The sequence below is a fragment of the Saccopteryx bilineata genome, chromosome 6 (assembly GCF_036850765.1).
Source record: "Saccopteryx bilineata isolate mSacBil1 chromosome 6, mSacBil1_pri_phased_curated, whole genome shotgun sequence".
Classification (NCBI taxonomy): domain Eukaryota; kingdom Metazoa; phylum Chordata; class Mammalia; order Chiroptera; family Emballonuridae; genus Saccopteryx; species Saccopteryx bilineata.
The window spans coordinates 209,292,064-209,316,174 of NC_089495.1; the positions used below are offsets into that span (position 1 = coordinate 209,292,064).

General features: G+C 60.0%; 1 protein-coding gene across 1 annotated transcript in view; it reads left to right on the forward strand.

Moving 5' to 3' along the window:
* The window catches only part of CDH4 (cadherin 4), a 349,289-nt gene that overhangs the window by 234,839 nt on the left and 90,339 nt on the right, over positions 1-24,111 (forward strand). Inside the window, exon 3 of the mRNA XM_066237078.1 lies at positions 17,569-17,795. Coding sequence (XP_066093175.1) covers positions 17,569-17,795 — 227 coding nt within the window. The remainder of the gene's footprint in view (positions 1-17,568; positions 17,796-24,111) is intronic.

The window sequence follows — 24,111 nt, forward strand, 5'->3', positions numbered from 1 at the left end:
GGGGGGGGGGGGGGGGCTGAGAGAAGCAGAGTCCAGAGGTTGCACTGGGGGGGCTCCCTCCACAGCCCCACCGCTGACCTTGACTTGGCGGTTTCCCAGGTAATGAGAAGTAAGACAGAGAAGTTTCCAGAAAAAGGGGGGGGGGATAAACGTGTCCAGAAGTCTCTCTGCCGTCAGCTGTGTGTCCTCGGAATAGTCAGTCTACCTCTTGAGCCTTGGCATCCTGCAGAAGCTGCAGCTGATGGTTCTCAAGCCTCTGGTCCTAGGAAGTGGCAAGGAGGGCATTCAGCCTCCGTGAGAGATTCCGGACAGGGTGGTGAGGAGAGGTGTCCCTGCAGAGGTCGCTCCCACCTGCAGGGAGGGCGGGAACCAGTCACGGGCACGCGGGGAGTGAGAGGGGTTTGTGCCGCCGTCCTGGGGTGCTAACGGGGGCGAGTTGCCCACTGAGATGGGTCTCGGGGAGCCCGTGACGGTGACGCCTGCCCCTCAGTCAGGCCGTGGTGTCCACAGGAGGAGGCCGGTGGAGGCCAGACCCTGGGGCTGGCCGCTGATGGAGACACAGAGGTACAAGGACAAGACGGAAGGGACTTCAGGTACAGGTGGACTGGGAGCCCGGAGAGCCCAGGGGGTCAGCGGTCTGGCCGGGCAGTGAGCTGGGGAGGGGCCCGCCCGCCGGGACCTTGGCCCGAGGCTGGTGGCCAGAGCCCCGAGTTGCACAGGCGTCGTCCTGTTTTTAACGTTCATCAACTGGGGGAAACAAGTAGCAGGAGCCTCCCTGACTCGCCAGGGTGGCCCTGGGCTGGGGACGGGCTATTAAGCATCTGCTGAAGGTCCCATGCAGCCAGGGCCGCAGGGACAGAGCCGTCTCACCAGCAGCCTGGCCGGTCTCCTCCTCCCGGCGGTTCAGAAGGGCTGACGGCTCCGCTCTCCGGGCAGGTGCCCCAGAAAGAAATTCTTTTGAAATTAACTCTGCGCGGCCTACTTACCCCCACCCCCTGCGGCGGCTGCCTCCTATCGGGGGCCCGAGGGCCCGCCCCAGGTGCTGAGCTGGGAGGGGGGCTGACCTGTCACAGAGGAGGGAGCCAGCGTCCTGCACAGAGCAGCGGGGGGGGGAGGGGGGGGTCAACCATCTGGTCTCAGGTTCTCAGGAAGGTGGGGGGTTGTCAGGTTCTCAGGAAGGTGGGGGGCTGATGCTGCCCCGCCCCCCACCCCCAATTCTCAGAGCACATCTGCGCCTTCCTCACCCCCCCCCCGCCCTTTCTGTAAGTTCAAGCCCCACACCCAGTCTCAGCCCTTCCTCGGGAACTCAGCCCTCAGCGTATTTGCGGACCCAACTCGGATGTGACGAGAGGCAGTTTCCTGTCTAGACACCGACACCCCAACCATAGAAAGAGGAGAAACTCCACTGAAGACAGCCTGGACCCCCTCTCCCAGGGCCTGGCTACAGTGTGCCCCCCGCCCCCCGCCCACAGGGCACGGTTGACCCTCAGTGCACGTGGGTACAAGTGTGCTCCCTGTGCCGGGTGTCACCAGACAGCCGGGTGCCCGAACAGGACGTTCACGTCCATCCAAGCACTGTGACCCCGGCTCCCCAGCAGGGCGGCCGTCTCAGGCCACGAGGGGGCGCAGCTCCACGGTGCCCACGGCTCCCGGCTGCCGCTGTCCCCTCAGGGATTTCATTATTCACCCGTGTCACCCATGCCCAAGGGTGGGTAGTGGGTGAGGTGACGGCCGCCGCAGACCTCGCCTGGCCCCCGCCTCGGCCCTGCACCAGAGGGGCCCCAAAGGCAGCAGTCACGAGTGGCTCCAGGTGTGCAGACACCTGGAGGTGGGGCCCTCTGTAGCAAGTGTGGGCAGCGCCCCGGTCAAAACCGAACCCTCGTGCCGTCTGCCACCAAACAACTGTGCCGAGAACACGGCCTGGCCTGTCCCTGTGAGCTCCAGCTGGTTTGGATCAGAGATGTTTCGTTTCTTTTTTCTTTCTTTTTTAAGTTTCGGCAGTTTTTGTTCACCTCTGACACCGAGGACGGCGTACCTTCCACCACCTGGCTCCCGGGTGCAAAGGCATTCTGGAGCCCGCGGCCCCGTGGGAGCGTCTTCCAAGGCTCCAGCCAGGCACGGAGGCCTGCATGCGAGCTTTTCGTTTCTTCTTTAAAATCAAAAGCTGTTTCTCACACACACACACACACACACACAAACACACATACACACACACATCCCACAGGAGCCTGTAACATGAGAAAACATCGGGGAGGTTACAAAAGAGTTGCGTGAACAACTGGAAACATTTCACCAAAGCATTAACCCCGTCTGCGTCCCTCCCCTCCCAGCCTGGAGAGATAGTTCCTCTTCGTCTTTATCTGGGTCCTCCACATAATTGCTGCTTTAAATCACAAAAGCCTAAATGAAGAGTTATGAATGCAGAAGGCACAGAGCTGTGTTCAGACAGCCGGCCACTCATCTCCAAAGCGGCGGGCCTGACCCCCCATCCACCCACCCACCACGGACCAGGGACAATGGGAGCTTCCTCCCCAAGTGTTTGTGAACACGGCGTTCAACCTTGTAGGACAAGACCCGCCTGTCTCTGGCGGAAGCCTTTGTTCTTTCCTTCTGAGGAGCGGCTGATTCCTGGGAGGTGGCGTTTCACTCGGCCATTGTTCTTTAAATGGAGACACGCTCTGTGGCCCTGCCGGGTGAGATGAGGCGGGGGAGGGGGCGGTGGGGAAGCACCTGGGCTTTTGTGAAAAGGAAGAGGTGATAAGACCCCCCCCCCCCCCGGGGCGGGCACTGTGGTTGCCGGGAGAGCTCACTGATTGAGACTTTGTAGCTGGCTGTTGTCAAAGTCCTTGGTCCTGTAATGACCCTTCATGTCCTGGTCCCAGAAGAGGAAGCTGGGAGTTGGCAGGGCGGCCCCTGGGGCAGGAAGGTGCCCTGATAGTGCCCCCACCAGCTCTCCTCTGCCTGTAGGTACGGGCTCACTTGCACTAGACCATTCGCTGGGCGACCCGTCCCTGGCGTTGAGAGTATAGATCTGACTGTGGGTGGCAGCCCTGTGCCCCATGGTTGTGGGGTTGACCATGCTGGGCCAGGCGTGATGTTCAGAGAGGTTTAGCTAGCTCCCCGACACCACACAGCTCGTCCCGCTGGCTCCCGGCCTCCGCCGTGGGCGCCTGTGTTCACCTGTCACCATGGAGACGCACGGTGGGGGGGCACGTTCTCTTCGCACAGTGGGAGTCCGGGAGGTGGACGATGGACCGAAGCTTCCTGCGCAAGTCCCTCCCTCCCCAGCAGCCGGACACAGCGAGTCACAGGCTGCCCTCCTCTGAGCGGCACCTCTTCTTTCCAAGGAAGGCCCGGAACCTTCTTTCCCTGTCTCCTGCCGAGCCTCCGGCAGGAGCGAAGCCCACTGCAGACCAACGTAGCGTGGGCAGGTGGGGGTGGCGAGGCGGGGGCAGGAGCTGGGGCAGGCAGGGGGCCGTCCCTGCCTCCAGCCCACCCCGTTCTCTCGTCTAAATCATCTGGAAAAAAAATCATTCCTGGTTCATTGACCTTTCCGCACGTTTTAATTTACGCCAAGGAATGACACGTCATATAATTTTTATACATCTGGCTGAGATGTTTCACCATGAAATTAAAAAACAATTCTTTGTCAAGACTGCATGTCAAGCTTGTCCAAGGGGTGATGACCCCGGGGTAGATGCCACGTCCGCACGGGGCTCCCTGCGCGGGGCCCCCGTCGACGGTCACGCAGCCGTGCTCCTATGGAGGGGAGCGTGGCCCAGGTCTGGGGATCGGGCGAGGACCGAGTGAGGCCGGGACCCACTGTCTCCAAAATGCCCCGGTTCGCTGGCCGGCTCCCCACCGCGTAGCTCAGCTGGGCAGGAGTCCGCGGGCGTGTTCCCGCGAGGCCCGGCCCGGCGCCCAGCTGTCCCCGCCCTGGGGTTTCGTGGCTGGCACTGTCGATTGGCCTCCTTAGAGAAACGGGCTGCGGCTGACTTTCCTGCTCAAGGATAGACAAGGTAGGAGCTCACACTCTCCACCTCAGGGACCCCAGCCTCATGGGAGAGAAAGGACACTGAAGAGGCAGAGCCATGAGGAGCCCCTGCAGGGACACTCGACGCTGTGCCCTGGGCCGCGAGGAGGTGGCAGCTGGCTCGGGAGCCCCACGTCCACACGGCCTCTCTAGAGGCAGCGCTTGCCCTGGGCGCCCATCTTTCTAAGGGCTACTTTACGTATTGTAGGACAGTCTGAATCCGAATGTAGCAACACCTCTAAATGTGGTATCTGCCGTCTGGGAAGGGACAGCAGAGGCGACCAGTGACACAGAGTGACAGCCACAGGAGCTGCCATTGTTCACATGCGGCCAAAGGAATGCGAGCAGAGGCAGGCACATCCCCACCCCGGGAGGAGGCGTGGCAGCCAAGCGTGATTCCCGTTCCTCAGACCCACGCGCCCCTTGCCGGGGCCCCTGTGGAAGCAGCCTGGGAATTGCATAGCACACAGCCTCCCCGCTGGCCCACAGGGGCACGTCACATGGTTTGGGGAGCTCTTTGTTACTCAGCTTAGCCTGCCTCGTGCTGACTGATACACTCAGATTTCCCAGCATGCGTTTCTTCCAGGGATGATAGGAAGCTTTTGGGTTCAACTGTTTTACGGTCCTACAGGTCTATCGCGGTCCAGCCACGAGTCTGTTACGGGGTCCTCGAACAGGAAAAGGCATGGAGAGAATTAAATAAATGATAGAGAATTAAAGCTATACACATAAAGATGGGTTCGGGAGGATCACACGCAAGCAGTCTCTATTGCTCCTAAGCCGATGCAATGGCGGCCCCCAGAAGCGCATCCATCTTTAGTCAGGGAAAAAACATGGTCCGTTAGCAATTCAATTGTTTCCAAGACAACTCAAAGACAACCCCCACCATACCATTTAGATCTAACTTTATACCAATAAGAAACTAGCTTCCACCTCTTCCAGAGAACACGGGTGGGATAAGCAATCATCAGGTATAGCCCTTTGTTCACTGGGCAGGTGAGATGGGTGCTTAGGCCCAGCACCTGTCTCCTGGATATAAAAACACCCTGTTTATATTTCGGTCCCCAACACAGGTCCCCCCACCCATGCAGGACGTCCCACCTCCAGACCCTTTAATGCTCTAGTGTGCACTAAAAATTTTCAGGAGCAAGACAATAAACACCATCGTCACTTAAGTGACACTGCGTTCCCGCCCCTCCCCCACACTGGCCCAGGACTCCAGCCCCTGCCCGTTCTCTGGACAATGACGCCGTGAACCGTGCACGGTGCTCCCTTCCTGCGCTGGTGTCACTGTCCGGAGCCCCTGCCCGTCCTCTGGACAAGGACGCCGTGAACCGTGCACGGTGCTCCCTTCCTGCGCTGGTGTCAGAGTCTGGAGCAGGAACCTCCAGACACACAGGGGGGGGGGGGGTCTGCTTCCGCAGGGACGGCCCCTGGCTGAGGAGGGGGTGTCCTCAAAAGACAGCTGGAGAGAGGGTCGGGTAGAAGTCACCCCTCACCTCTGAGCGGTGTCCATCCTGGCCTCGTCAGCGTGTTCCCCACCCGCAGAGCCCACACACGTGTCGGGGACCATCCTACAGAGAAGCTCAGGGGGGGTCCTGTCGGCCCAGGTTCTCTGAACAACTTCATAATGCCCCATGGGGCCTCATGGAGCCCCAAGTCGATCTGAGACCAGGGAGCCCTGGTCACTGTCCCCCTCACCAAGGGCTCCTCTCCTCCTGCGTCAGGCCCCCTCCTGGGGCTCTCGAGGCAGCCAGGGCTCCCGAGTCCCCAACACGGCGGCTGCCTTCTCAACATACAGCTCGTCGTGCTGGTTCCGACAGACCCGTCGTGACACGGTTTGGTGTCGTGACACGGTTTGGTCCTAAGCTGAGTAGGCTCTGGGTACAGTACTGTGAAATGATGTTATCAACATCTTTAAGTCATATTTTATCATTTTCTTTCATTGCTGTTATATATCATAATTTTCTTTGTTCATTTTTATGCCATTTGTATCATCTGTACACCATTTTGTTTCTTATTTTTACATTCGTCAGGTTTAAGTAAAACACTGCATTACCAGTACAACTGGTTTAATATTTGCAAAGACAATTTCCTCTTGGTAGACATCTAGTGAGGGGTTTGATGAAAAATATCCAAGACACAAACACAAATTGCTGTACCGAGTCTGGGATAACAGTTGAAATGGTGCACGCGGAGATGGTATTGCTGCCGGAAGCTGGTCCGCCCTGTCGTACGCCCAGCTGGGCAACGCTTGCGCTGCCAGACGCGGAGCCGTCGTGGCTAGCGATTGTGGTCGTAAAGTCGAATGGTCGTAAGTTGCACAGGTCGTAAGTCGATCGATATTTGTACTTGTGTGTCTGAGTGTCTGCGTCCCCTGCTGTGCCGTGAGGCTCCTGAGAGCCTCCGCCTTGCTCACCACCAGCCTGGCCCGCGGCCCTCGGGGCCGGCCACAGACACCAGGCTACCGCCCTGGTTTGCGGGCACCTGCAGCCCTGCTCATCCCCAGCGGGTCCCCAGCATCACAAAGTGAGCCCGTGCGTGTGCCCATGACAAGCAGCTCTGACACGGGAGACCAGGGAGAGGGTGCCGGGTGGTCGCTGTGGCCGAGCGAGGGGAAAAATGTTTGCATTTCCTGAGTCCTTTTTCTTTGCTTTAGAAAAATGGTTGGCGGCCAAAGCGAACGTGTTTGCAGAGGGAATAGCCGGTAAAGTTCAGGGTCGTGTTTGGATTCAGTCTCAGCAAACGGAGGCCGAAGACATGCCAGGCGAGGGGAGCTGCCCGCTGCCAGGGGCCCTGAGCCAGAGCAGGAGGGGCGCTCTGGACTCCGCACACCCAGGGCACCGCGCTGCAGTCTCGGGCCGTCCCTCGCACCCACAGAGCGCGTCCCTATCCCAGAGTGACGGGGTGCTCTCGCTCCGGGCACTGGTGGCCTCAGATCCCAGCTTGAGCAGCCTGGGCCACCAGATCTGCACCCAGAGTTCAGACCCCACATCCTGCCTGGACTCCGGGAAGGCCCCTCCATCAAGACCCGAAGACTCGATAATGCATGAGTTCAGGGAAATCAGGAGGAAACCGCAGTCTCCCAGCCTAGGGGTGCCCGTGTCACCCCGTGAGATCCGGAGGCGTCTGCTCACCTGCAGCCTCAACGTGGGGAGTTTCTGCATCTCCCAGAACAAAGGCCCGTCCTGACACGGAGCTGCCCTGAGGTGCCTCTCAGTGTGTCTGTCGGCCTCACAGCCTCACGCAGGGACCATCCCGCAGTCTCGGTCAGTGTGCCGTCCACACTGTGGTCAGGGGCTGCCCCGAGGTGCCTCTCAGTGTGTCTGTCGGCCTCACAGCCTCACGCAGGCACCATCCCGCAGTCTCGGTCAGTGTGACGTCCACACTGTGGTCAGGGGCTGCCCCGAGGTGCCTCTCAGTGTGTCTGTCGGCCTCACAGCCTCACGCAGGGACCATCCCGCAGTCTCGGTCAGTGTGCCGTCCACACTGTGGTCAGGGGCTGCCCCGAGTGCCTCTCAGTGTGTCTGTCGGCCTCACAGCCTCACGCAGGGACCATCCCGCAGTCACGGTCAGTGTGCCGTCCACACTGTGGTCAGGGGCTGCCCCGAGGTGCCTCTCAGTGTGTCTGTCGGCCTCACAGCCTCACGCAGGCACCATCCCGCAGTCTCGGTCAGTGTGACGTCCACACTGTGGTCAGGGGCTGCCCCGAGGTGCCTCTCAGTGTGTCTGTCGGCCTCACAGCCTCACGCAGGCACCATCCCGCAGTCTCGGTCAGTGTGCCGTCCACACTGTGGTCAGGAGCTGCCCCGAGGTGCCTCTCAGTGTGTCTGTCGGCCTCACAGCCTCACGCAGGCACCATCCCGCAGTCTCGGTCAGTGTGACGTCCACACTGTGGTCAGGGGCTGCCCCGAGGTGCCTCTCAGTGTGTCTGTCGGCCTCACAGCCTCACGCAGGCACCATCCCGCAGTCTCGGTCAGTGTGCCGTCCACACTGTGGTCAGGAGCTGCCCCGAGGTGCCTCTCAGTGTGTCTGTCGGCCTCACAGCCTCACGCAGGCACCATCCCGCAGTCTCGGTCAGTGTGCCGTCCACACTGTGGTCAGGAGCTGCCCCGAGGTGCCTCTCAGTGTGTCTGTCGGCCTCACAGCCTCACGCAGGGACCATCCCGCAGTCACGGTCAGTGTGCCGTCCACACTGTGGTCAGGGGCTGCCCGTGTCCTCCGGCTCTCTGATTGGTACATCTGAGGTCAGGGCCAAAGGGTGACGCATGTGTTGTTTGTGTGGGTGTTTATTTTTCATCTAAGGAGAGAGCAGTGAGGAGAGGGTGCGGACCCCCTTACTGTGAGGCCCGGGAGGCGGCGTTGTGGAGCAGCTCTCTGGGCGGGGACACCGTTCTCACTCGTGCCACCGTCCCTGTGACTTTGGGAGCAGCTGTCCATGTGTGGACCTCAGCTTGTAGGGGGTGGGGGCTCTCTGCCGTTCCCAGTCCTCACCGGGCTCAAACGTCACGTCCTCCATGCGTCTGGGAAGAGGTCCGTGAGAGCTCGCAGGGGAAAGACCCGGATGGATGGTCACCGAGCAGGAGCGAGAGCTCGCAGGGGAAAGACCCGGATGAATGGTCACCGAGCAGGAGCACACTTAAATCAGAACAGCCCCCAACGGCCCTTTAGAAAAAATGAAGTAAAATAATAAGGCGTGCCTGGAGGCCCATCCGAGCGCCCCTGCTCTTGCTGGCTCTCCCCCCATCTGAAGAGAGGACCATGGGGGGGGTCGGGGGGGGGAGGCAGGCGGGGGAGGGGAGGCGGCTGTGGGGACATCTCTCTACCTGGGCCTTAACTGTGAACGACTTCATTAGCTCCGTCCTGAAGTGCAAGCCGCTAATGAGACAGAGGCTGGCGGCTCTAAAAATAGAGATCCTGCTTCTCGTGCTGCGCAAGGTCCTCCCAGGGTCCTCTTCGCTGAACCCTGGCTGTCCCTTCCTCCCAGGGTCCTCTTCGCTGAACCCTGGCTGTCCCTTTCTCCCAGGGTCCTCTTCGCTGAACCCTGGCTGTCCCTTTCTCCCAGGGTCCTTTTCGCTGAACCCTGGCTGTCCCTTCCTCACATGCATGGCGGTCCCAGGGGGTCGGGAGCCCCGAGGGCAGGGAGCTGGAGCCTGACCCAGGTCTCCAAAGCCCGGGCCCCGCAGAGGGAGACTCTCTGGAGAGGGAGGTGGTCCGTGGAGGGCGCCGTGAGCCTGTGCTCTTGTCACAGCAGACGTGTCCGGGAGGGGACAGTCCCCCCCGGGAAGGGACAGCCCCCCCCCCCGGCAGTGAGGAGGAAGGGGGCACTTTGGCACAAGGCTGCGGTCAGGGGGGCAGTTAGAGCTCCCCATCGGCACAGTGTCTGCTGCTCTCTGGCCGTGGGCATCGAGGCGGGGCTGAGGGGTCAGCTGACCTCTCTGAGCCTCGGTTTCTTCTTCTGGGAAGTGGGAGTCACAGGGCTTCTGTACAGGTTTCTGAGGGTTCAGTTAGATCATGGGCTCCAGGTGCCCCCAGGGGGCCCGGGTGGACAGCTGAGCCACTGCTGAATGAATGAATGGATGACGAATGATGAATGAATGAATGAAAATTCACAGAACGTTACTTCTGGATGTTCAGTAAAAACGTAGCCTTTTCCACCAGTCTTAAGACTCGCCTCCATTTCAGTAAAGAAGCAGATGGTCACTCAGATCTTGAATGAGACAGCAAAGGTCTGAGCAGCTCCCCGCCAACCTCACACTGACATCTGTGACCTTTAGGACGGCTCTCACATCCCTGGGGATGGATGGAGACAGGGACCACCTGGCCCGTCCGGCAGTGACCCTGGGCGGAACCCATGCCTCAGTGCTCACCCCCGTCCTCCTTTCTGCGCGTGGGAGCAACAAGGTCATCCTAGGCCACGGACCACGTCGCCCGCCGGGCACTGACTGCAGGGTTTCCCCGGGCGCCCTGGCACTGCCCGGGGTGCGGGCGCGTCTGCACGCTGGACGGCCACCAGCCCCCCGAGTCTGGATGGGAGGGTTCCATTAGAGATGCCACCAGCGTCAGCGCCGCTGTGCTCCATTCACAGGGGACATCAGAGGGACTTACCAACGGGGAGCCCAGACCTCGCTCGGAGAAGAACCTGTGCGTAAATGACCCTCCTTAGGTCCAGACTTTCTCTCCTTCCTAGTCCTGCTCCTCCCAGTGCCCCTGTCCGTTTGTCCTCCTGAACAAAGGGCTGCTGATTAGCAGCAGAGGTCAGAGAATCCCTGGTGGGCTCAGGCCCTGCGGAGACCTAAGCCCTGTCGCCTTCCTGCGCGGGGGCGCAGACGGGTCCCCGGGCGTGCAGGGGGCACAGACGGGTCCCCGTGTGTGCAGGCACTGCTCCCCCCACCCAGCCTCCAGCTCTCAAACTGCCTCCAGTGTCACAAGGACTCAGGGTTTATCCGGGCAGCACTGGAGGGGGAGGCAGGACAGGCTGGAAAATGCAGGTCACTCCGACCAGGGCCCGTGGGTGCTACCGCCGTGGCTCACTGTTCTGGACAGAAAGAACATTCTGGGAGAGGTGGCAGTAACGGTGTAAGATCGGGGCCCTGGCGCACGATGAGGGACCCAGAGGGAGAAGCTGGTTTTTATGTCCCCTGCCGTCCGTGGAATGGCGTGAGAGAGGTGTCAACGTTTTGCTTTAAAACGGGGTCTATCACGTTTCTGAGGAGGAGAGCTTTCTCTGGAGATGGTGTGTCTAACGGATTAGTGACTATCCACTCTCTAATAGACTTGATGTTTTAGAGGCGTTTCAGGTTTATGGAAAAACCGAGCAGAAAGCACAGGGTGCCCGCGCCCTCTCTCCCTCTGCGCATTTCCCGGTTGCTAACATGTTGCCTGCGTACTGCCGAGCGGTTACAGCTGATGAGCCGGTACGGATACATTGTTACTAACTGGAGTCCGCAGTTTACACACGGCCCGTGCCATGGTTCCATGTCGTCACCATGGTGGCATCTTCCAGAGCAGCTGCACAGCCCTAAACACCCTCTGTGCTCCTCCACCTGTTCAGCCCCCTTCCCCCCTAAACCCGGGCCGACACTGGGGGTTTCGGCCGTTTACTGACACATTAAAAGTTCCCCCATGTCTCTTCACGCCACAGTAGCTCATTGGACGTCCACTTTCCAAGTGAAGGGAAACGGAATTTGGCGTTTCTCCGTCACCGGCCCGGTGCCAGGCAGCCCTGGTGGTAGGTGCTGCTGCAGACAGCGGTGAGGAGGGCAGGACGCGCCCCCGCCTTCCCGGGCTCACAGGCGGCTGGAGTGTGTGGACCCCCGTGAAGCAGGCAGGGGGCAGCAGCCTTGGGGGCACAGAGGACAGCCCCCAGCAGCCTGGGGAGGGGGGGAGAGGAGAGCCTAAGGACGGCCACACACGCAGGGCCGGGTGGGAGGGAGCGTCCGTGCGCGCAGCGTGGACGGGCGCGGGTGGGGTGGGTCACGGCGAGACTGAGCCGCGGACTGCGGGGCGGGGAGGACGGAGGGCAGGCAGCTCGGACGGCCCTCCGCAGAGACACTCGCCCCACACGCACGGGCACCGAGTCTCGGGATGGGACGCCTCGGGGTCTGCACTCCCCTTCACCGGGACTCCCGAAGGGCCCGCAGTCTCCTGGGAGGTCAGAGACGGGAGGCGCGGCCAGGGGGCAGCTGCGTGGGCACCGCTGTCTGCAGAAGAAACTCGGGGTGATTGCACGGGCGTGACTCGTGCCCTGAGCCGACTGAGGAGAGAGAGCTCAGCTTCCTGCCCCCCTCACCACAGCAGGGGCCGGGAAGGAGGGACAGGGAGGGTCGAGGGGGCGTCTGGTTCCTGCTGAGGGGACAGTGGACGAAGGGGCCGCCCGTGACCCGTGGGGACTTGGACCTTGCCTTCTCCGTGCATGTTGCTGAGGACAGGGCCCTTCGGGCTGGGAGAACGGCCACATTTTGGCTGAGTGCTTGTCCCTATGAAGTTTTAAAGGCATAGTGAGATTCCAGCAGCCTTCATCCTAGTGGACATGCCCTCCTAGAGCAGGTCACTGCCAGGCTGAGCAGGACACCGGTTCTCGGGGTGACAGTGGAAGGAAGTGTAGGGAGCGGCCATGAGCCCTGGGACTCGGACGTCTGCAGAGCAGGACACCGGTTCTCGGGGGGTGACAGTGGAAGGAAGTGTAGGGAGCGGCCACGAGCCCTGGGACTCGGACGTCTGCAGAGCAGGACACCGGTTCTCGGGGGGTGACAGTGGAAGGAAGTGTAGGGAGCGGCCACGAGCCCTGGGACTCGGACGTCTGCAGAGCAGAACACCGGTTCTCAGGGGGTGACAGTGGAAGGAAGTGTAGGGAGCGGCCACGAGCCCTGGGACTCGGACGTCTGCAGAGCAGGACAAGGACACGACGGATGAGCACTCAGGTCACGTGTCCCCAAGGAGGCGCGTCCTCCGGGTGAAGTGCTCCGGCCATCGACAGGGCCCCTGCCTGTCCTCCCCCGTGGCTCGCACGGTGGGGCTCGGACGTGGCACCCCGCTGGGGGGGCAGGGCGGCAGCGTCGCCCGCACTCGGCTGGGATTGGCGCATTGCCAATACCGGCAAACCCGTGGCCACCCCCGGAATCCGTGCTGAGCAAAGCAGGACAGAGGAGACGCCGCCGGCCACGAGCCCCGGGCCTCGCCTGGCGCCCACCGGACGGACGCGCCTGGCGAGGTCCAGGCACATCTGCCATGGCCACGCTCACGCTGACTGCTCCCGGGGGCCTGGCCTATGGGACGGACCCTTCCGGAGTCCGGCGGTCGGCAGGTGCGCGGTTTCCGCACAGGCACCAGGGTGCTGACGGGCATGTGTGGCCGTGGGCAGAGGTCTGACGGTGTGCCGAGCCGGAAGACAGGTGCACGTGGCAACCTGTTTATGTTCCAAACCCGCACGGCGGGAGGCAGCGAGGGGGACACTCGAGGGTCCTCGGTCCTCAAGTTCCCACGGAGCCGCCTCCATTCCGAGGCTGCGGAGGGGGCAGCAGGTGTGGGCTGTGAACCAGCCCTGAGGCTCCTCCGAGGAGCCTCACTCAGCACCACCGCTGATAACACCACCAGCCGCTGCTCCACTTCTTATTTTCAATGTGCACCTGCAAGACTGAACAGTGCCCACGGTAAAGGGGGCAGACCACCTTACGTCACCCCATGCCGTGCCCCATGCCCATGGGACATCACTGGAATCTGGGGGGAGAGGGGTCAGCAGCTAAGATGAATCCAGGAAGGCTCCTCGGAGGAGGTACACAGCAGTGATGGGCATTGCAGGCAAGGGGAACTGATATATCAAGGGCTAGTGCTTGGAGCCCTTGGCCACTGGACAGGAGATGCGTTGTCTGAGGGTCAGGGGTGCCAGTGAGCCAGGAGAGGTGGGGTGGGGTGAGGCCAGCCAGCTGTTCTCTCTGGAGGGCATGGGCTTGGGGGCCAGGAAGCCCTGCGTTGAAGCTCTGCCTCCATCATGTTCTGGTTGTGAAGTCTGGGGCCAGGGACGTCCCCTCCCCGCCTCTGGCCCGTCAGTGGAGCAGAGATGGTTAACGGTGGTCTCCTCCTGGGGGAAGGTGAAACTCGAGGCTGCAGCGAAAGGCTGACCTCCACTCCGAGTGGGAGCTCTGGGTGATCACTTGACGGTTCACACGGCAGCTCTGGCTGCTGTCTCGGGAAGAAGGCCTGTGCGTCGGGCTCACCTCCCTGAGAGCGCAGGGCCGGCGATGCTTTGGAGAATCAACGGGAGGAGAAGCCTCCTTTGGGGGCCCTGGGCACATGGGCACGCAGTGAACGCCACTGCGGCTCCTGCTCACGGCTGCCTCTCCTACTTCAAACGTCCTCAACCTTACGCTGCCCCCTGGGCTGCCCTGACCTCCTCTGACAGTGCAGTGCCTGGACAGTGCCTGGACAGTGCTGGACCAACCCTGGAGATGCAGAGTGTCAGGGAGGGCGGGGTGGGCGGCTGGTCAGAAGTGTGGATGGATGATGGGTGATGGGGGAGGGAGGGAGGGAAGGAGGGACGGAGGGAGGAGGGAGGGAGGGAGGGAGGGAGGGGTGACGGATGGATAGATGGATGACAGATGGATAGAGGGAGGGAAGGAAGGCGTTAGGCAAGCCGACGGTCAGGTGCACATGTCCACTCCTCAGCACCGTCCTAGCTACAGGCTCACCTCTGGCTCACTGGACCTCTCTCAACTCCCTGACAAGAAGAACAGGACGAAGGGATGTTTCATAACCGCGGCGTGGTTCTCCAGAGCGCTGGCGTCGAGGACAGGCAGCTCCCTGCCCCCACAAATGTCAGGCGGGCTGCTGCTGACAAGGAGGTGCTCCAAGTGTCCTCCGCTCCCCGTCCCCAGCACACTGTCACCTCGGCAACTCTCAGAGTGAGCAATTAAAAATGACGAGGGTAAAGAGGGTAAAGGGTTAAACATGAAGCCTCCTAATGAGGGGACCACGTGCCCCCTTCGTGGGCGCACCTTTCCGGCACAGCCCGTGACAAGCGGCGCTGTGCACGGCTCTGCGAGGAGCCAGCGAGGTGCGCGGGGGACGCGGCGATCTTTAAGGAAGGCATCCAGATGTCCCCGGAGAGGAGAACAAAGAAGCCGGAGCCGCTCCGTAGCCGAGGGCATCGAGCGGTGTCATCTTCAGGTTCCGGAACCTCGGGGCAGCCGCGTGGTTCCAACTCCCCTCCTCCTGCAAGCTGGCCCCCCATCTTCACGGCCAAGTGACAACTCCTCCCCCACCCCCACCTCAGGGAAGGCTCAGGATCTCAGACGGGATGGTGAGCGTGACACCGCTGGACAGAGCGGACCAGCCACGTGACGGTCGGTCACTCGGCAGCCAGACGCTCGGGGTTTCGGGTGGTCCCGGGCCCCTGCCCTCTCCTGACGGGACGGGTTTGCGTCAGACACAGACTGGGAAGATGCGGATGTTTTAGAACCCCCCGCAGACCGTGTGAGCACCCCGCGTGGGGAAGCCCCTGGTGTGACCTGCAGGCCTGATTCCAGGAGGGCCGTCCTCCCCAGCTGTTTCTGGTGACGTCATCCCCCACGTCCCCGAGGGTCTCTCGTCCACCGTCCTCTGAGCGTCCCCGTCCCTGCGGACAGCAGCCCGGGCCTCTGGGGGGGCCGCCACACGCACGCAGAGTGTTCTAAAGCAGCGTCGACACTCGCCTCAAACGCCAGCAGAGCCCTGAGCCCTGGGGACGCGCACACCCCACTGGGCCGTCCGGCTCCGCCACTGTCATTAGAAACCCGGGCGTAGAGAACAGAGGGGCTTATGTATGCATTTGGGGCGAATCTCCCAGCAATCACCAGCTGCCGTTTTTGTCTCCGTCAGTGACAGCCGGCTGTCAGCGCTGACTGACTCACTGTTTGTTGCTGATTTTAACGTGTTTACCGTGGGGGTGAGCGGCCCTCTAAGCGCAGTCTGGGGCTTTCCTGTCAAGGGGGCACCAGGTAATTGTCCCCTCATTGAGGGGGATTGGATTTCCACAGAGCCGCCGCCCAGGGTCACGGTCACCCTCCTGCCCTGCAGTCCCTCCCACGTGTCCTCCCTCCGGCCAGAGGGGGGTGGAAGCCCCGGTCTCTGCATTTAAAAACATCGGTAGCTTAACCCCCCGTGGGAGGGGCTGGTAACAGGGGCGCTGTGTAAGGTGACGTGTCTGAGACGTGGGAGCGCTCTTGTTACTTATTACCTCAGGGCTGGAGGCGGGGCCGGCGGTGAGCACGGTGGTCACACGCCAATCACACGTAGCAGTGAGGAGCTGTTTTTTCCATTTCTAGAATAAATAGTAATTAAATCATGTTCGCGGCGACAAGGAAATTGCTTAAAAACACCAACCCTCCCACCACAACTGCCGAAGTGCCCGCGTTTTTATAAATACGAGGTAACTTCATCCATGGCTCCCATCGGGAGAACGTGACACGCGGGCGAGCGGGCGCCTGGTACTTCACGAGGTGCGAGGGGGCAGCCGCTGGGGCTCCCGCACGGAGATGCGCCGTGCGCGTCCGCTGCTCCCGGGACATCTCCCTGCCACAGAGGGGCAAGTGCCCCGTGACACAGTCAGTAGGAGGGGCCCGCATCCCGGTGCACGATTCGTGTTTGGGGAAATCAGCACCGTGCCCACTGGCTGCCTGCACTCCGGGCCAGGTCACTGAGAAAGCACCTGGCTGCCCTGAGGTCACTGCCGGCCCAGCGCGGGCCCTGCACATCCTGGTGGACAGTTTGCAGGTTTGTGTCAAGGAGTAAACAGACCAGAGGCCTTGGCCAGTTGGCTCAGTGAGAGAGCATCAAACCAGCATGTGGAAGTCCCTGGTTTGATTCCCAGTCAGGGCACACTGGAGAAGCACCCATCTGTTTCTCCATCCCTCCTCCTCCCCTTTCCCTCTCTCTCTCTTTCTCCCCCTCCCACAGCCAAGGCTCCGACTGGTTTGAGTGCCTCAGCCCCTGGTGCCGAGGATGGTCCATGGAGCTTTTGCCTTAGGCACTAAAAATAGCTCCATTGTGAGCATCGGCCCCAGATGGGCAGAGCATCAGCCCCAGACAGGAGTTGCTGGGTAGATCCCAGTTGGGGCACATGTGGGAGTCTGTCTTTCTATCTTCTCCTCTTCTCACTTAAACAGATAAATAAATAAGTAAATAAATAGACCAGAGAACGCAGTGGATTCGAGCTCTGCTCAGAACTGCTATTCTCCGTCCCTGGGCTGGAAAAGAGCTCCGTTAGGGGCTTCCCAGCCTGCACATGGCTGGCGAGGAACCTGCTTTGGGGCAGGGAACGCCCAGCGCCACGCCACCCCCGCCCCCAGACTCCGGAACCGTCCTGGCGCAAAGGCAGCACGGCTGTCTCTTGGGTTTCACAAAAAGTGCGTCATTGGTTTTTGTTGCCTCTGTGAGTCCCCCGGGGGAGAGAGAACACCCAGTACTGGAGTCAGAACGTGGTGGAAGCAGAGGTTGGACTCAGATCATCTCAACACCCGGTTCTCTGCCCTAACGACTGTTTTAAGTATCAAGAAACGATGATAGTAGTTTATTATTTCCTGCATTTAATACTTGAGTAAGAGCAATAAAAGAGGTACACAAAACTAGATTATAAGAGCTTTAAGTTATTAATGAAAAAATATTAGGTAATAGCTGGTGAAAAACAGTAAAACTGTTATTAAAGGTATTTCCATAGCGCTTCCTGATTGACGTCCTCACTTGCGATTTTTTTCACCTGTGGACGGAACGATCGTCACTGTGGGCGCTTAGAATACACTGTTGCACAGATAAATGTTAAAAAGGAGTCAGGAATGTCAGTGTGTGGTTTCCACATTGGGCGGCTGCCCAGGCGCCCTCCAGAGAGAGAACCCTGATGACAGGGCCCTTTAAACAACCGGGTCGCTGACCTCCACAAGAAATTAGGTATCGGTTCTGCCGAACCGGTGCGAACCGGCCGGACCCCGCCCCGGCCCAGCACCTCACAGGAAGCCGTGGGAACGCTGCCCTGCCCTCTGACCCTCCTCTCCCTCCTCTTGCAGTTCAGTTCAGCAGCTGTTTGGGGACCGAGGGGATGCACTACGAGACCAGCAGCATGAACTTCAACGTCGGGGCGGACGGGACGGTCTTCGCTGCCCGGGAGCTGTGGATCCCCTCCCGGGAGGTGGCCTTCACTGTGACCGCGTGGGACAGTCAGACGGCCGAGCGATGGGACGCCCTGGTGCGGCTGCTGGTGGCCCCGACCGCATCCGCAGCCTCTGAGCACAAGGTAAGGGTGGCCGCATGTGGTGGGCTTGGTGAGCGTCTTTCCTCCTTGGTTCGTTGTAGCAGGACCCCTCTGCAAAGGTCCCCGACCATGAGCTGACCCCCCCAGGGGCGCCTGCCGGAGGCCCCCCTCCTCCACTGTCCACCTTGCTGAGGCAGGGCCCATGCTGGGTTTCACACACTGCTGTCACTGTATTGGCAGGCTTAGTAACTTTTTAGACAGGGGTCTCACATGTCCACCTGACACCTGAGGCTTGTAGTCACCAGCCCTGGAGGCTCCCAAGCCCGGAGGGGTGTGAAGTACGCCAAGGCCACGTGGCCGACCATTCCAGACAGCCGAGCAGCTCATGTAAAACCTATTCAGAGAGAGAGTGGGCGGGGCTCTGGGAGTGGGGCGGGGCTCTGGGTGGGTGGGGCTACAGGGGGAAAGGGCGGGGGCTATGGATGGGCGGGGATCCAGAGCAGGGCTGGGCTACAAGGGGTGGGGCTGAAGGATGGGGCAGCAGTGGTGGGGCCCGCCCCTGCCCGCAGGGCAGACATACAGACAGACAGGCACTGTGTGCCTCGTGAGCAAGGAGCAGGGCTCCTGAAGCCTGTGGAGCACCTCAGATAAAAGCACTAATTGAATATCTCACGACACCTTTGGCTGGGCATGTTAATGAAGAGATTTTTAATGCAATCAACACCCCCCCCCTCCTCCTCCGTGGAAGGTAATTGCAATTAGTTCCAGGAAGCATGCGCCTGCACCCCCAGCCTGGGCTGGCACAGCAGGGGACGCAGAGCCGGCCCCAGGCTCACAGCGTCCTGGCGAGCCCCGTCATGGGGCCACTGTGGAGCCACACGCCCCATTGCGTGAAATGTGACCGTGACCGACGGCAGGGCAGAGTCTCTGCCGCCCACCGACCTGTCCCTCCTTATAGTCACATCACCTTCATGGCCACCTGTTCTCTCTCACTGCAAACCCAAAGCCACCTGCCCTGACATTCTGGGACGTCCCTTGGACCCTGCTCTGAGTGGTGTCGGCTCAGCTGATCCTCACATCTCCACAGGCGGGCACCGTCACTGTCCCTGCTTCACAGACGGGGAAGCTGAGCCCTGTGACCACAGCCCCTTTGCCACGTGGGAGAATCCAGGCTCCGGAAGGGCGTCAGCAGTGACCTTCTCCGTGAACCCAGCACCGTGAGGGAACCCAGCAACCGGGGCTGTGGGTTTGAACCAGGGCTTCTCCAGCTCACGGGCTGATGCTCTGGGCCAGGCAGAACGCCAGCCATCTAAACATGCACCTCAAGAAACTGTAAGAAGAGCAGGACACGAGCCGCGGAGGAGAGAGGAGGGAAAAGTAGGACCAAGAGGAGGCCACAGAAACAGTCAGCGGACGGAAGCCAGCCCTTGCTCCGCTCGGCCAGTCCTGCCGCATCTGTGAAACATAGTTGCAGTTTGTCCCGGCCAGGAATGAAAAGAGGCGTCGTTCCCAGCTCATAGACGCCGGAAAGGCCGTCTAAGGCTGTGACACACCATCTGTACCAATCAGTATGTTTGAAGACCCACACCAGGGGTCCCCAGACTACAGCCCGTGGGCCACATGCGGCCCCCTGAGGCTGTTTATCCGGCCCCCACTGCACTTCCGGAAGGGGCACCTCTTTCATTGGTGGTCAGTGAGAGGAGCATAGTTCCCACTGAAATACTGGTCAGTTTGTTGATTTAAATTTACTTGTTCTTTATTTTAAATATTGTATTCCCATTTTGTATTTTTACTTTAAAATAAGATATGTGCAGTGTGCATAGGGATTTGTTCATAGGTTTTTTTTATAGTCCGGCCCTCCAATGGTCTGAGGGACAGTGAACTGGCCCCCTGTGTAAAAAATTTGGGGACCCCTGCCCTACACGAACACTCTAGAAATAGACCACCTACCAAAATGAACACGAGAAGGAAGTCTGAACTGTTTTATCACTCCAGAGGAAATTTAAATTGAAATCCTTATCACAAAGACACACTCACCCCATCACGGCTACAGTGGTGAATTCTGCCCCCGCCTTCAGGAGTGGTTAAAATGAATTCTCATGGAAAGTTGTCCAGAGAGCTAACCAGTGGACATCACTCCCCCAACCAAACAGGCGCCTGGGTCAAAACCACCAAGAACTCTGTCCAGAGCCAGCAAGGGCTGTGTCCAGAACCAGCCAAAACCTCAAAAGGACAGCAAGGGAGAAGGTCATTTTCAGCCAGCCTCGCTCATACGTGGGAAAAAATACAAATAAAAAGAAACCTAGGAAAAATATTAACAAACTGGAATCCAGCTGTGTGTACAGAAGATAAGTCATGGCTGTGCTGGTTCGTCCCAAGAACGTAGCGAACGTGAAATCAACCCACGCGAAGGGTGGAAACCACATGACCTTCTGTGCCGTGGTTGTCAAACGTGACCTCCCTTCTGGATGAAAATATTCCTCCTATTAGGAAAAGCGGGGGCCGTCCTTAATCCCATAAAGGGGGGTCTACGGAAAGCCCACAGCAAACCCCAGCCCGCTGTTGGAATACCCGAAGCCTTCCCCAACATCCGGGATAGGACAGGGTCACCCCCACATCACACACTGGGGGTTCCCGCCAGGGTTAGGCCCGGACAGGAAATCCGAATAAATAGAACCAGCGTGTACGGCTGGGGGTGCAGAACATCTAGAGCAGTGGTCCCCAACCCCCAGGCTGCGGACCGGTACCAGTCTGCAGAGAAAGAATAAATAACTAACATTATTTCCGTTTTATTTATATTTAAGTCTGAACGATGTTTTATTTTTTAAAAAATGACCAGATTCCCTCTGTTACATCCGTCTAAGACTCACTCTTGACGCTTGTCTTGATCACATGATACATTTATCCGTCCCATCCTAAAGGCCAGTCTGTGAAAATATTTTCTGGCATTAAACCGGTCCGTGGCCCAAAAAAGGTTGGGGACCACTGATCTAGAAGACTCTATGGGTGACTCACGGACATCGAGGAGTGTGGAGCGTGGATGTGATACCCGTCGGACCCTCTACTGACGAGAAATAAATAACGGAAAAGGAGATCTGAGCCAGACGCATATTAGAACGACCTCGATCACAATCACGTAATGAGGAATAGGCCTAACGAAAACCGTCCAAGGCCCTTCCGTATTACTGAGAGCGACCACAGGGGTCCTTTAAAAAGGGGGGGGGGCGTGCCCACGACTGAAGCAGGTTCAGTGCCGTGGGGACGCCAGCGCCACCCGGAGGTTCCCGTGGACCCAACACAGTCCCAGGCGTGGTTGCTGCGTACTCGTTCCTGGGAGGGTAAAGCGCTGACTTGGCGTGTTTGAGCGAAAGTGCGGAGGGCCAGGACGGCCTAGGACCACCGAGCACGGGGGACCTGGTCTCTCAGACGTCAGGACACACCAGGAAGCCCAGCAGGGTTTCTCAGTCAGCACCATGGGCATCTGGGGCCGTCCTGCACCGTGGGGGGGGGGGGTGGCGCCCCTGGGCCCACACCCTCTAGGTGGGCAGCCCCCACCACCCTGCACGCAGCCAAAACAACCTCCAGTCATTGCAAAACAAGCTCCCCCTCCCCCCGCCTTGAGAACCACTGAGCTGCAAGATTTAAAATGCTGTGGTCAATGGTGGAGTAAGGTCAGTTGAGGCCCTGGGTGCAGAAGAAAATATTAGGCCCCTTAGGTTAGAAAAAAGGGTCAAGTTGGGGTTTTGCAGGGCCCTTCAGAGGTTGGGGCCCAGGGCACCCGCCTTAAATCCACCTCTGGCTGTAGTTTGGAGCAAAGGTGGTCAGATGGGCAAATGGAACAGAATAGCAAGCCCAGAAAGAAAATAGCTCATGGTTCTTTTAAAATCATCTTTATAAAGGTATCACTTTTATACAGCAAAATTCACCCACTTCACACATGCAACTTGACAAATTTTGTCAAATGCATGTGATGTTGGCCCTTATTTTTTTATATGAGAGTGGCATTCTGTGGCTGAGGTCAGCCAACTGCAGCCCGCAGGCCACCTCGACCTGCCCACCTGCCTTTCAGTGGCCCACAAGCTAAAAACAGTATCGACAATTTTAAAGGGTCGTGAGGTACCTATATTAATATCCTTGATGTCGCTTCTCGGCTGGCAGTGCCTGAAATAGTCAGCTCTCTGGCCCTCTAACCAAACGTTTGCCAAGCCCCTTGGGGAGTAATGGAGGAAGGACTGTCTTTTCCATCAGTGAGGCTGGGGCCGTGGGGCCTCCCTCGCGCCTCCCACAGTCAGTCCCCGGTGGGGCTGTGAACCTCCGTGAGCAAGACACAGCGAGACAGCCAGCAGGGAGAGCAGGCAGCTTCTTACACTTCTCCTCGTCAGAGCTCGCACCTGAGATAGGGAGGCGGCCAGCCAGACAGGCTGGGCGGGGCAGGCTGTCACACTCAGCGACCCGGGACGCAGAGCCAGAGCCCACGGAGGGCGTCAGGTCCCCAGTGAAGGTCGTCCCCCACGCAGGAGAGCCCGGAGCGCGGGCAGCGTGACGTTGTCAGCCGCAGCAGGACAGCGGGGACAAGGGCTCGCCTTAGAGGGGCCGGTGATGCCACCCACGGGGGAGCCGGGGGAGCCGTTGGGATTCCTGCCGTGCGCTCGGTGGGGGCGCGTTCCGCTGCAGCGGCATCTTCCGAGGGCCCCTGGGCGTCTTCGCTTGGAGGTGAGCAGGCGGACACTTACTGCAAAGGGGAACCGCCCTCCGCTCCCCTCGGCCTTCCGTGGGCACCACCTGCGGTCCTCCTCCGCGCGTCCGTCCGCCCGTCCGTCCTGGCTCCGCCTCCCCAGCGTCGCGGCAGACCCCACAGGACAGGGGCTCCGCCCCACAGACTCCAGCAGGAGCGGCAGCGGAGTGAAGGCCACAGGTCACAGGCCACAGGCCACAGGCCACAGGTCACAGGCCACAGGCCCGTGCTGAGGGAGAGAAGGCCGGCGCCCAGACCAGAAGCGCGTCCTGTGTGACCCAGCGCGTTCGAGCCGGAGGGAGGCTGCCCGTGGGAGGAGGTGGGCCGGCTGGGGCAGGAGCACAGGAGGTAGGTCCTGGGAACAGCTGTCTGTTCTGTGGTCGTTCATTTTGCCGCTCAACAACGCCTCCAGCGCTTTCCTGCACGTAGTAGTTTACCATTCACCATTTTAACGCATTTTTTAAAAACACAAGCCAGGGGCTCCCTGGCTGGGACTGGACATGGTGGGGGTGCAGGCGGGGACACAGGGAGCAAGGTTTCTGTTGGCAGAAGGTTCTAGAAACACAGCCTCCTTCGGAGGAACAGTTTAGAGCGTTGGCACTCTGGGGGAGCTCTTGCGAAAGGAGCTTGAAGGAGCCCCCGGAGGACCGTGGCGTGGGGATCCCAAATTTCCCGGTTCTGTGCGTTCCGGTCTCGTCGGTCAAGGGTCCTTCCCCCTGCCGGCTGCTCAGCGGCTCTCGGTGGAATCCGGTGACCTGACAGCTAGCTCTCCACTCAGACGAACCGAACCGTAAAAACTGGGTAACTTTTCTCCATCTGGTCCTCCCGGCTCCTAGCAACCGCCGAGAGGCGGGCTTTCGGTGGGGACGGGGCGCTGGAATCCGGGAGCACTTTCCTCGCTTCCTCGTGTGCAGTCTTGCAGGAAGGCTGATAGCGATTCAATTAGAAAATGCAGATGAGGTCACAGACTTCCCACCGGAGCGCTGAGTGGCCCCGGGGGAGTCGGAGCACTGTCCCCGCCCTGGGGGTGTAGTTTGCAAAAAACCAAAAACAAACAAACAAGAAAACCTGTAGTTTATGAAACTAATGTTGGGTCTCACAGCTCCCATCAGCATTTATGGGGCGAAGCTCTAGGGCCCGGGGCCCATGCGTGTTCTCAGCTCGGGGCTCCCGCCTCCCCAGGTGTGTGGGCTGAATCTGTCCCCCTAGAACGCGCTGTGTCGCCGTCCTGACCTCAGGGCCTCAGGACGGGACTGTGTTTGTAAGTCAGGGTTTGCAGAGCTTGTGGGCGCAGGTGAGGTCATGGGGACGGAAGGGCCCCCACCTCACGTGACGGGCGTTTTTATGACAAGGGGAACTGTGGACATGGGCACGCTCAGAGGGAGGGCTGTGTGACGATGACCGCAGAGGTCAGTCAGGGCGACACTTCTGCAGCCGAGGAGCAGCAGGGATGGCCGGTGCCCCCGGAACGTGCCGGGGGCGGGGGCTGGAGAAGATTCTCCCTCACGCTCCAGCCTCTGAAGGAGCCAGCCCTGCCCGCGCTTGACCTTGCGCGTCTGGCCTTCGGAGCCGAGACCATAGTGTCTGCTGTTGAAGGCCCCGGTCAGTGATACGGGGGCCCCG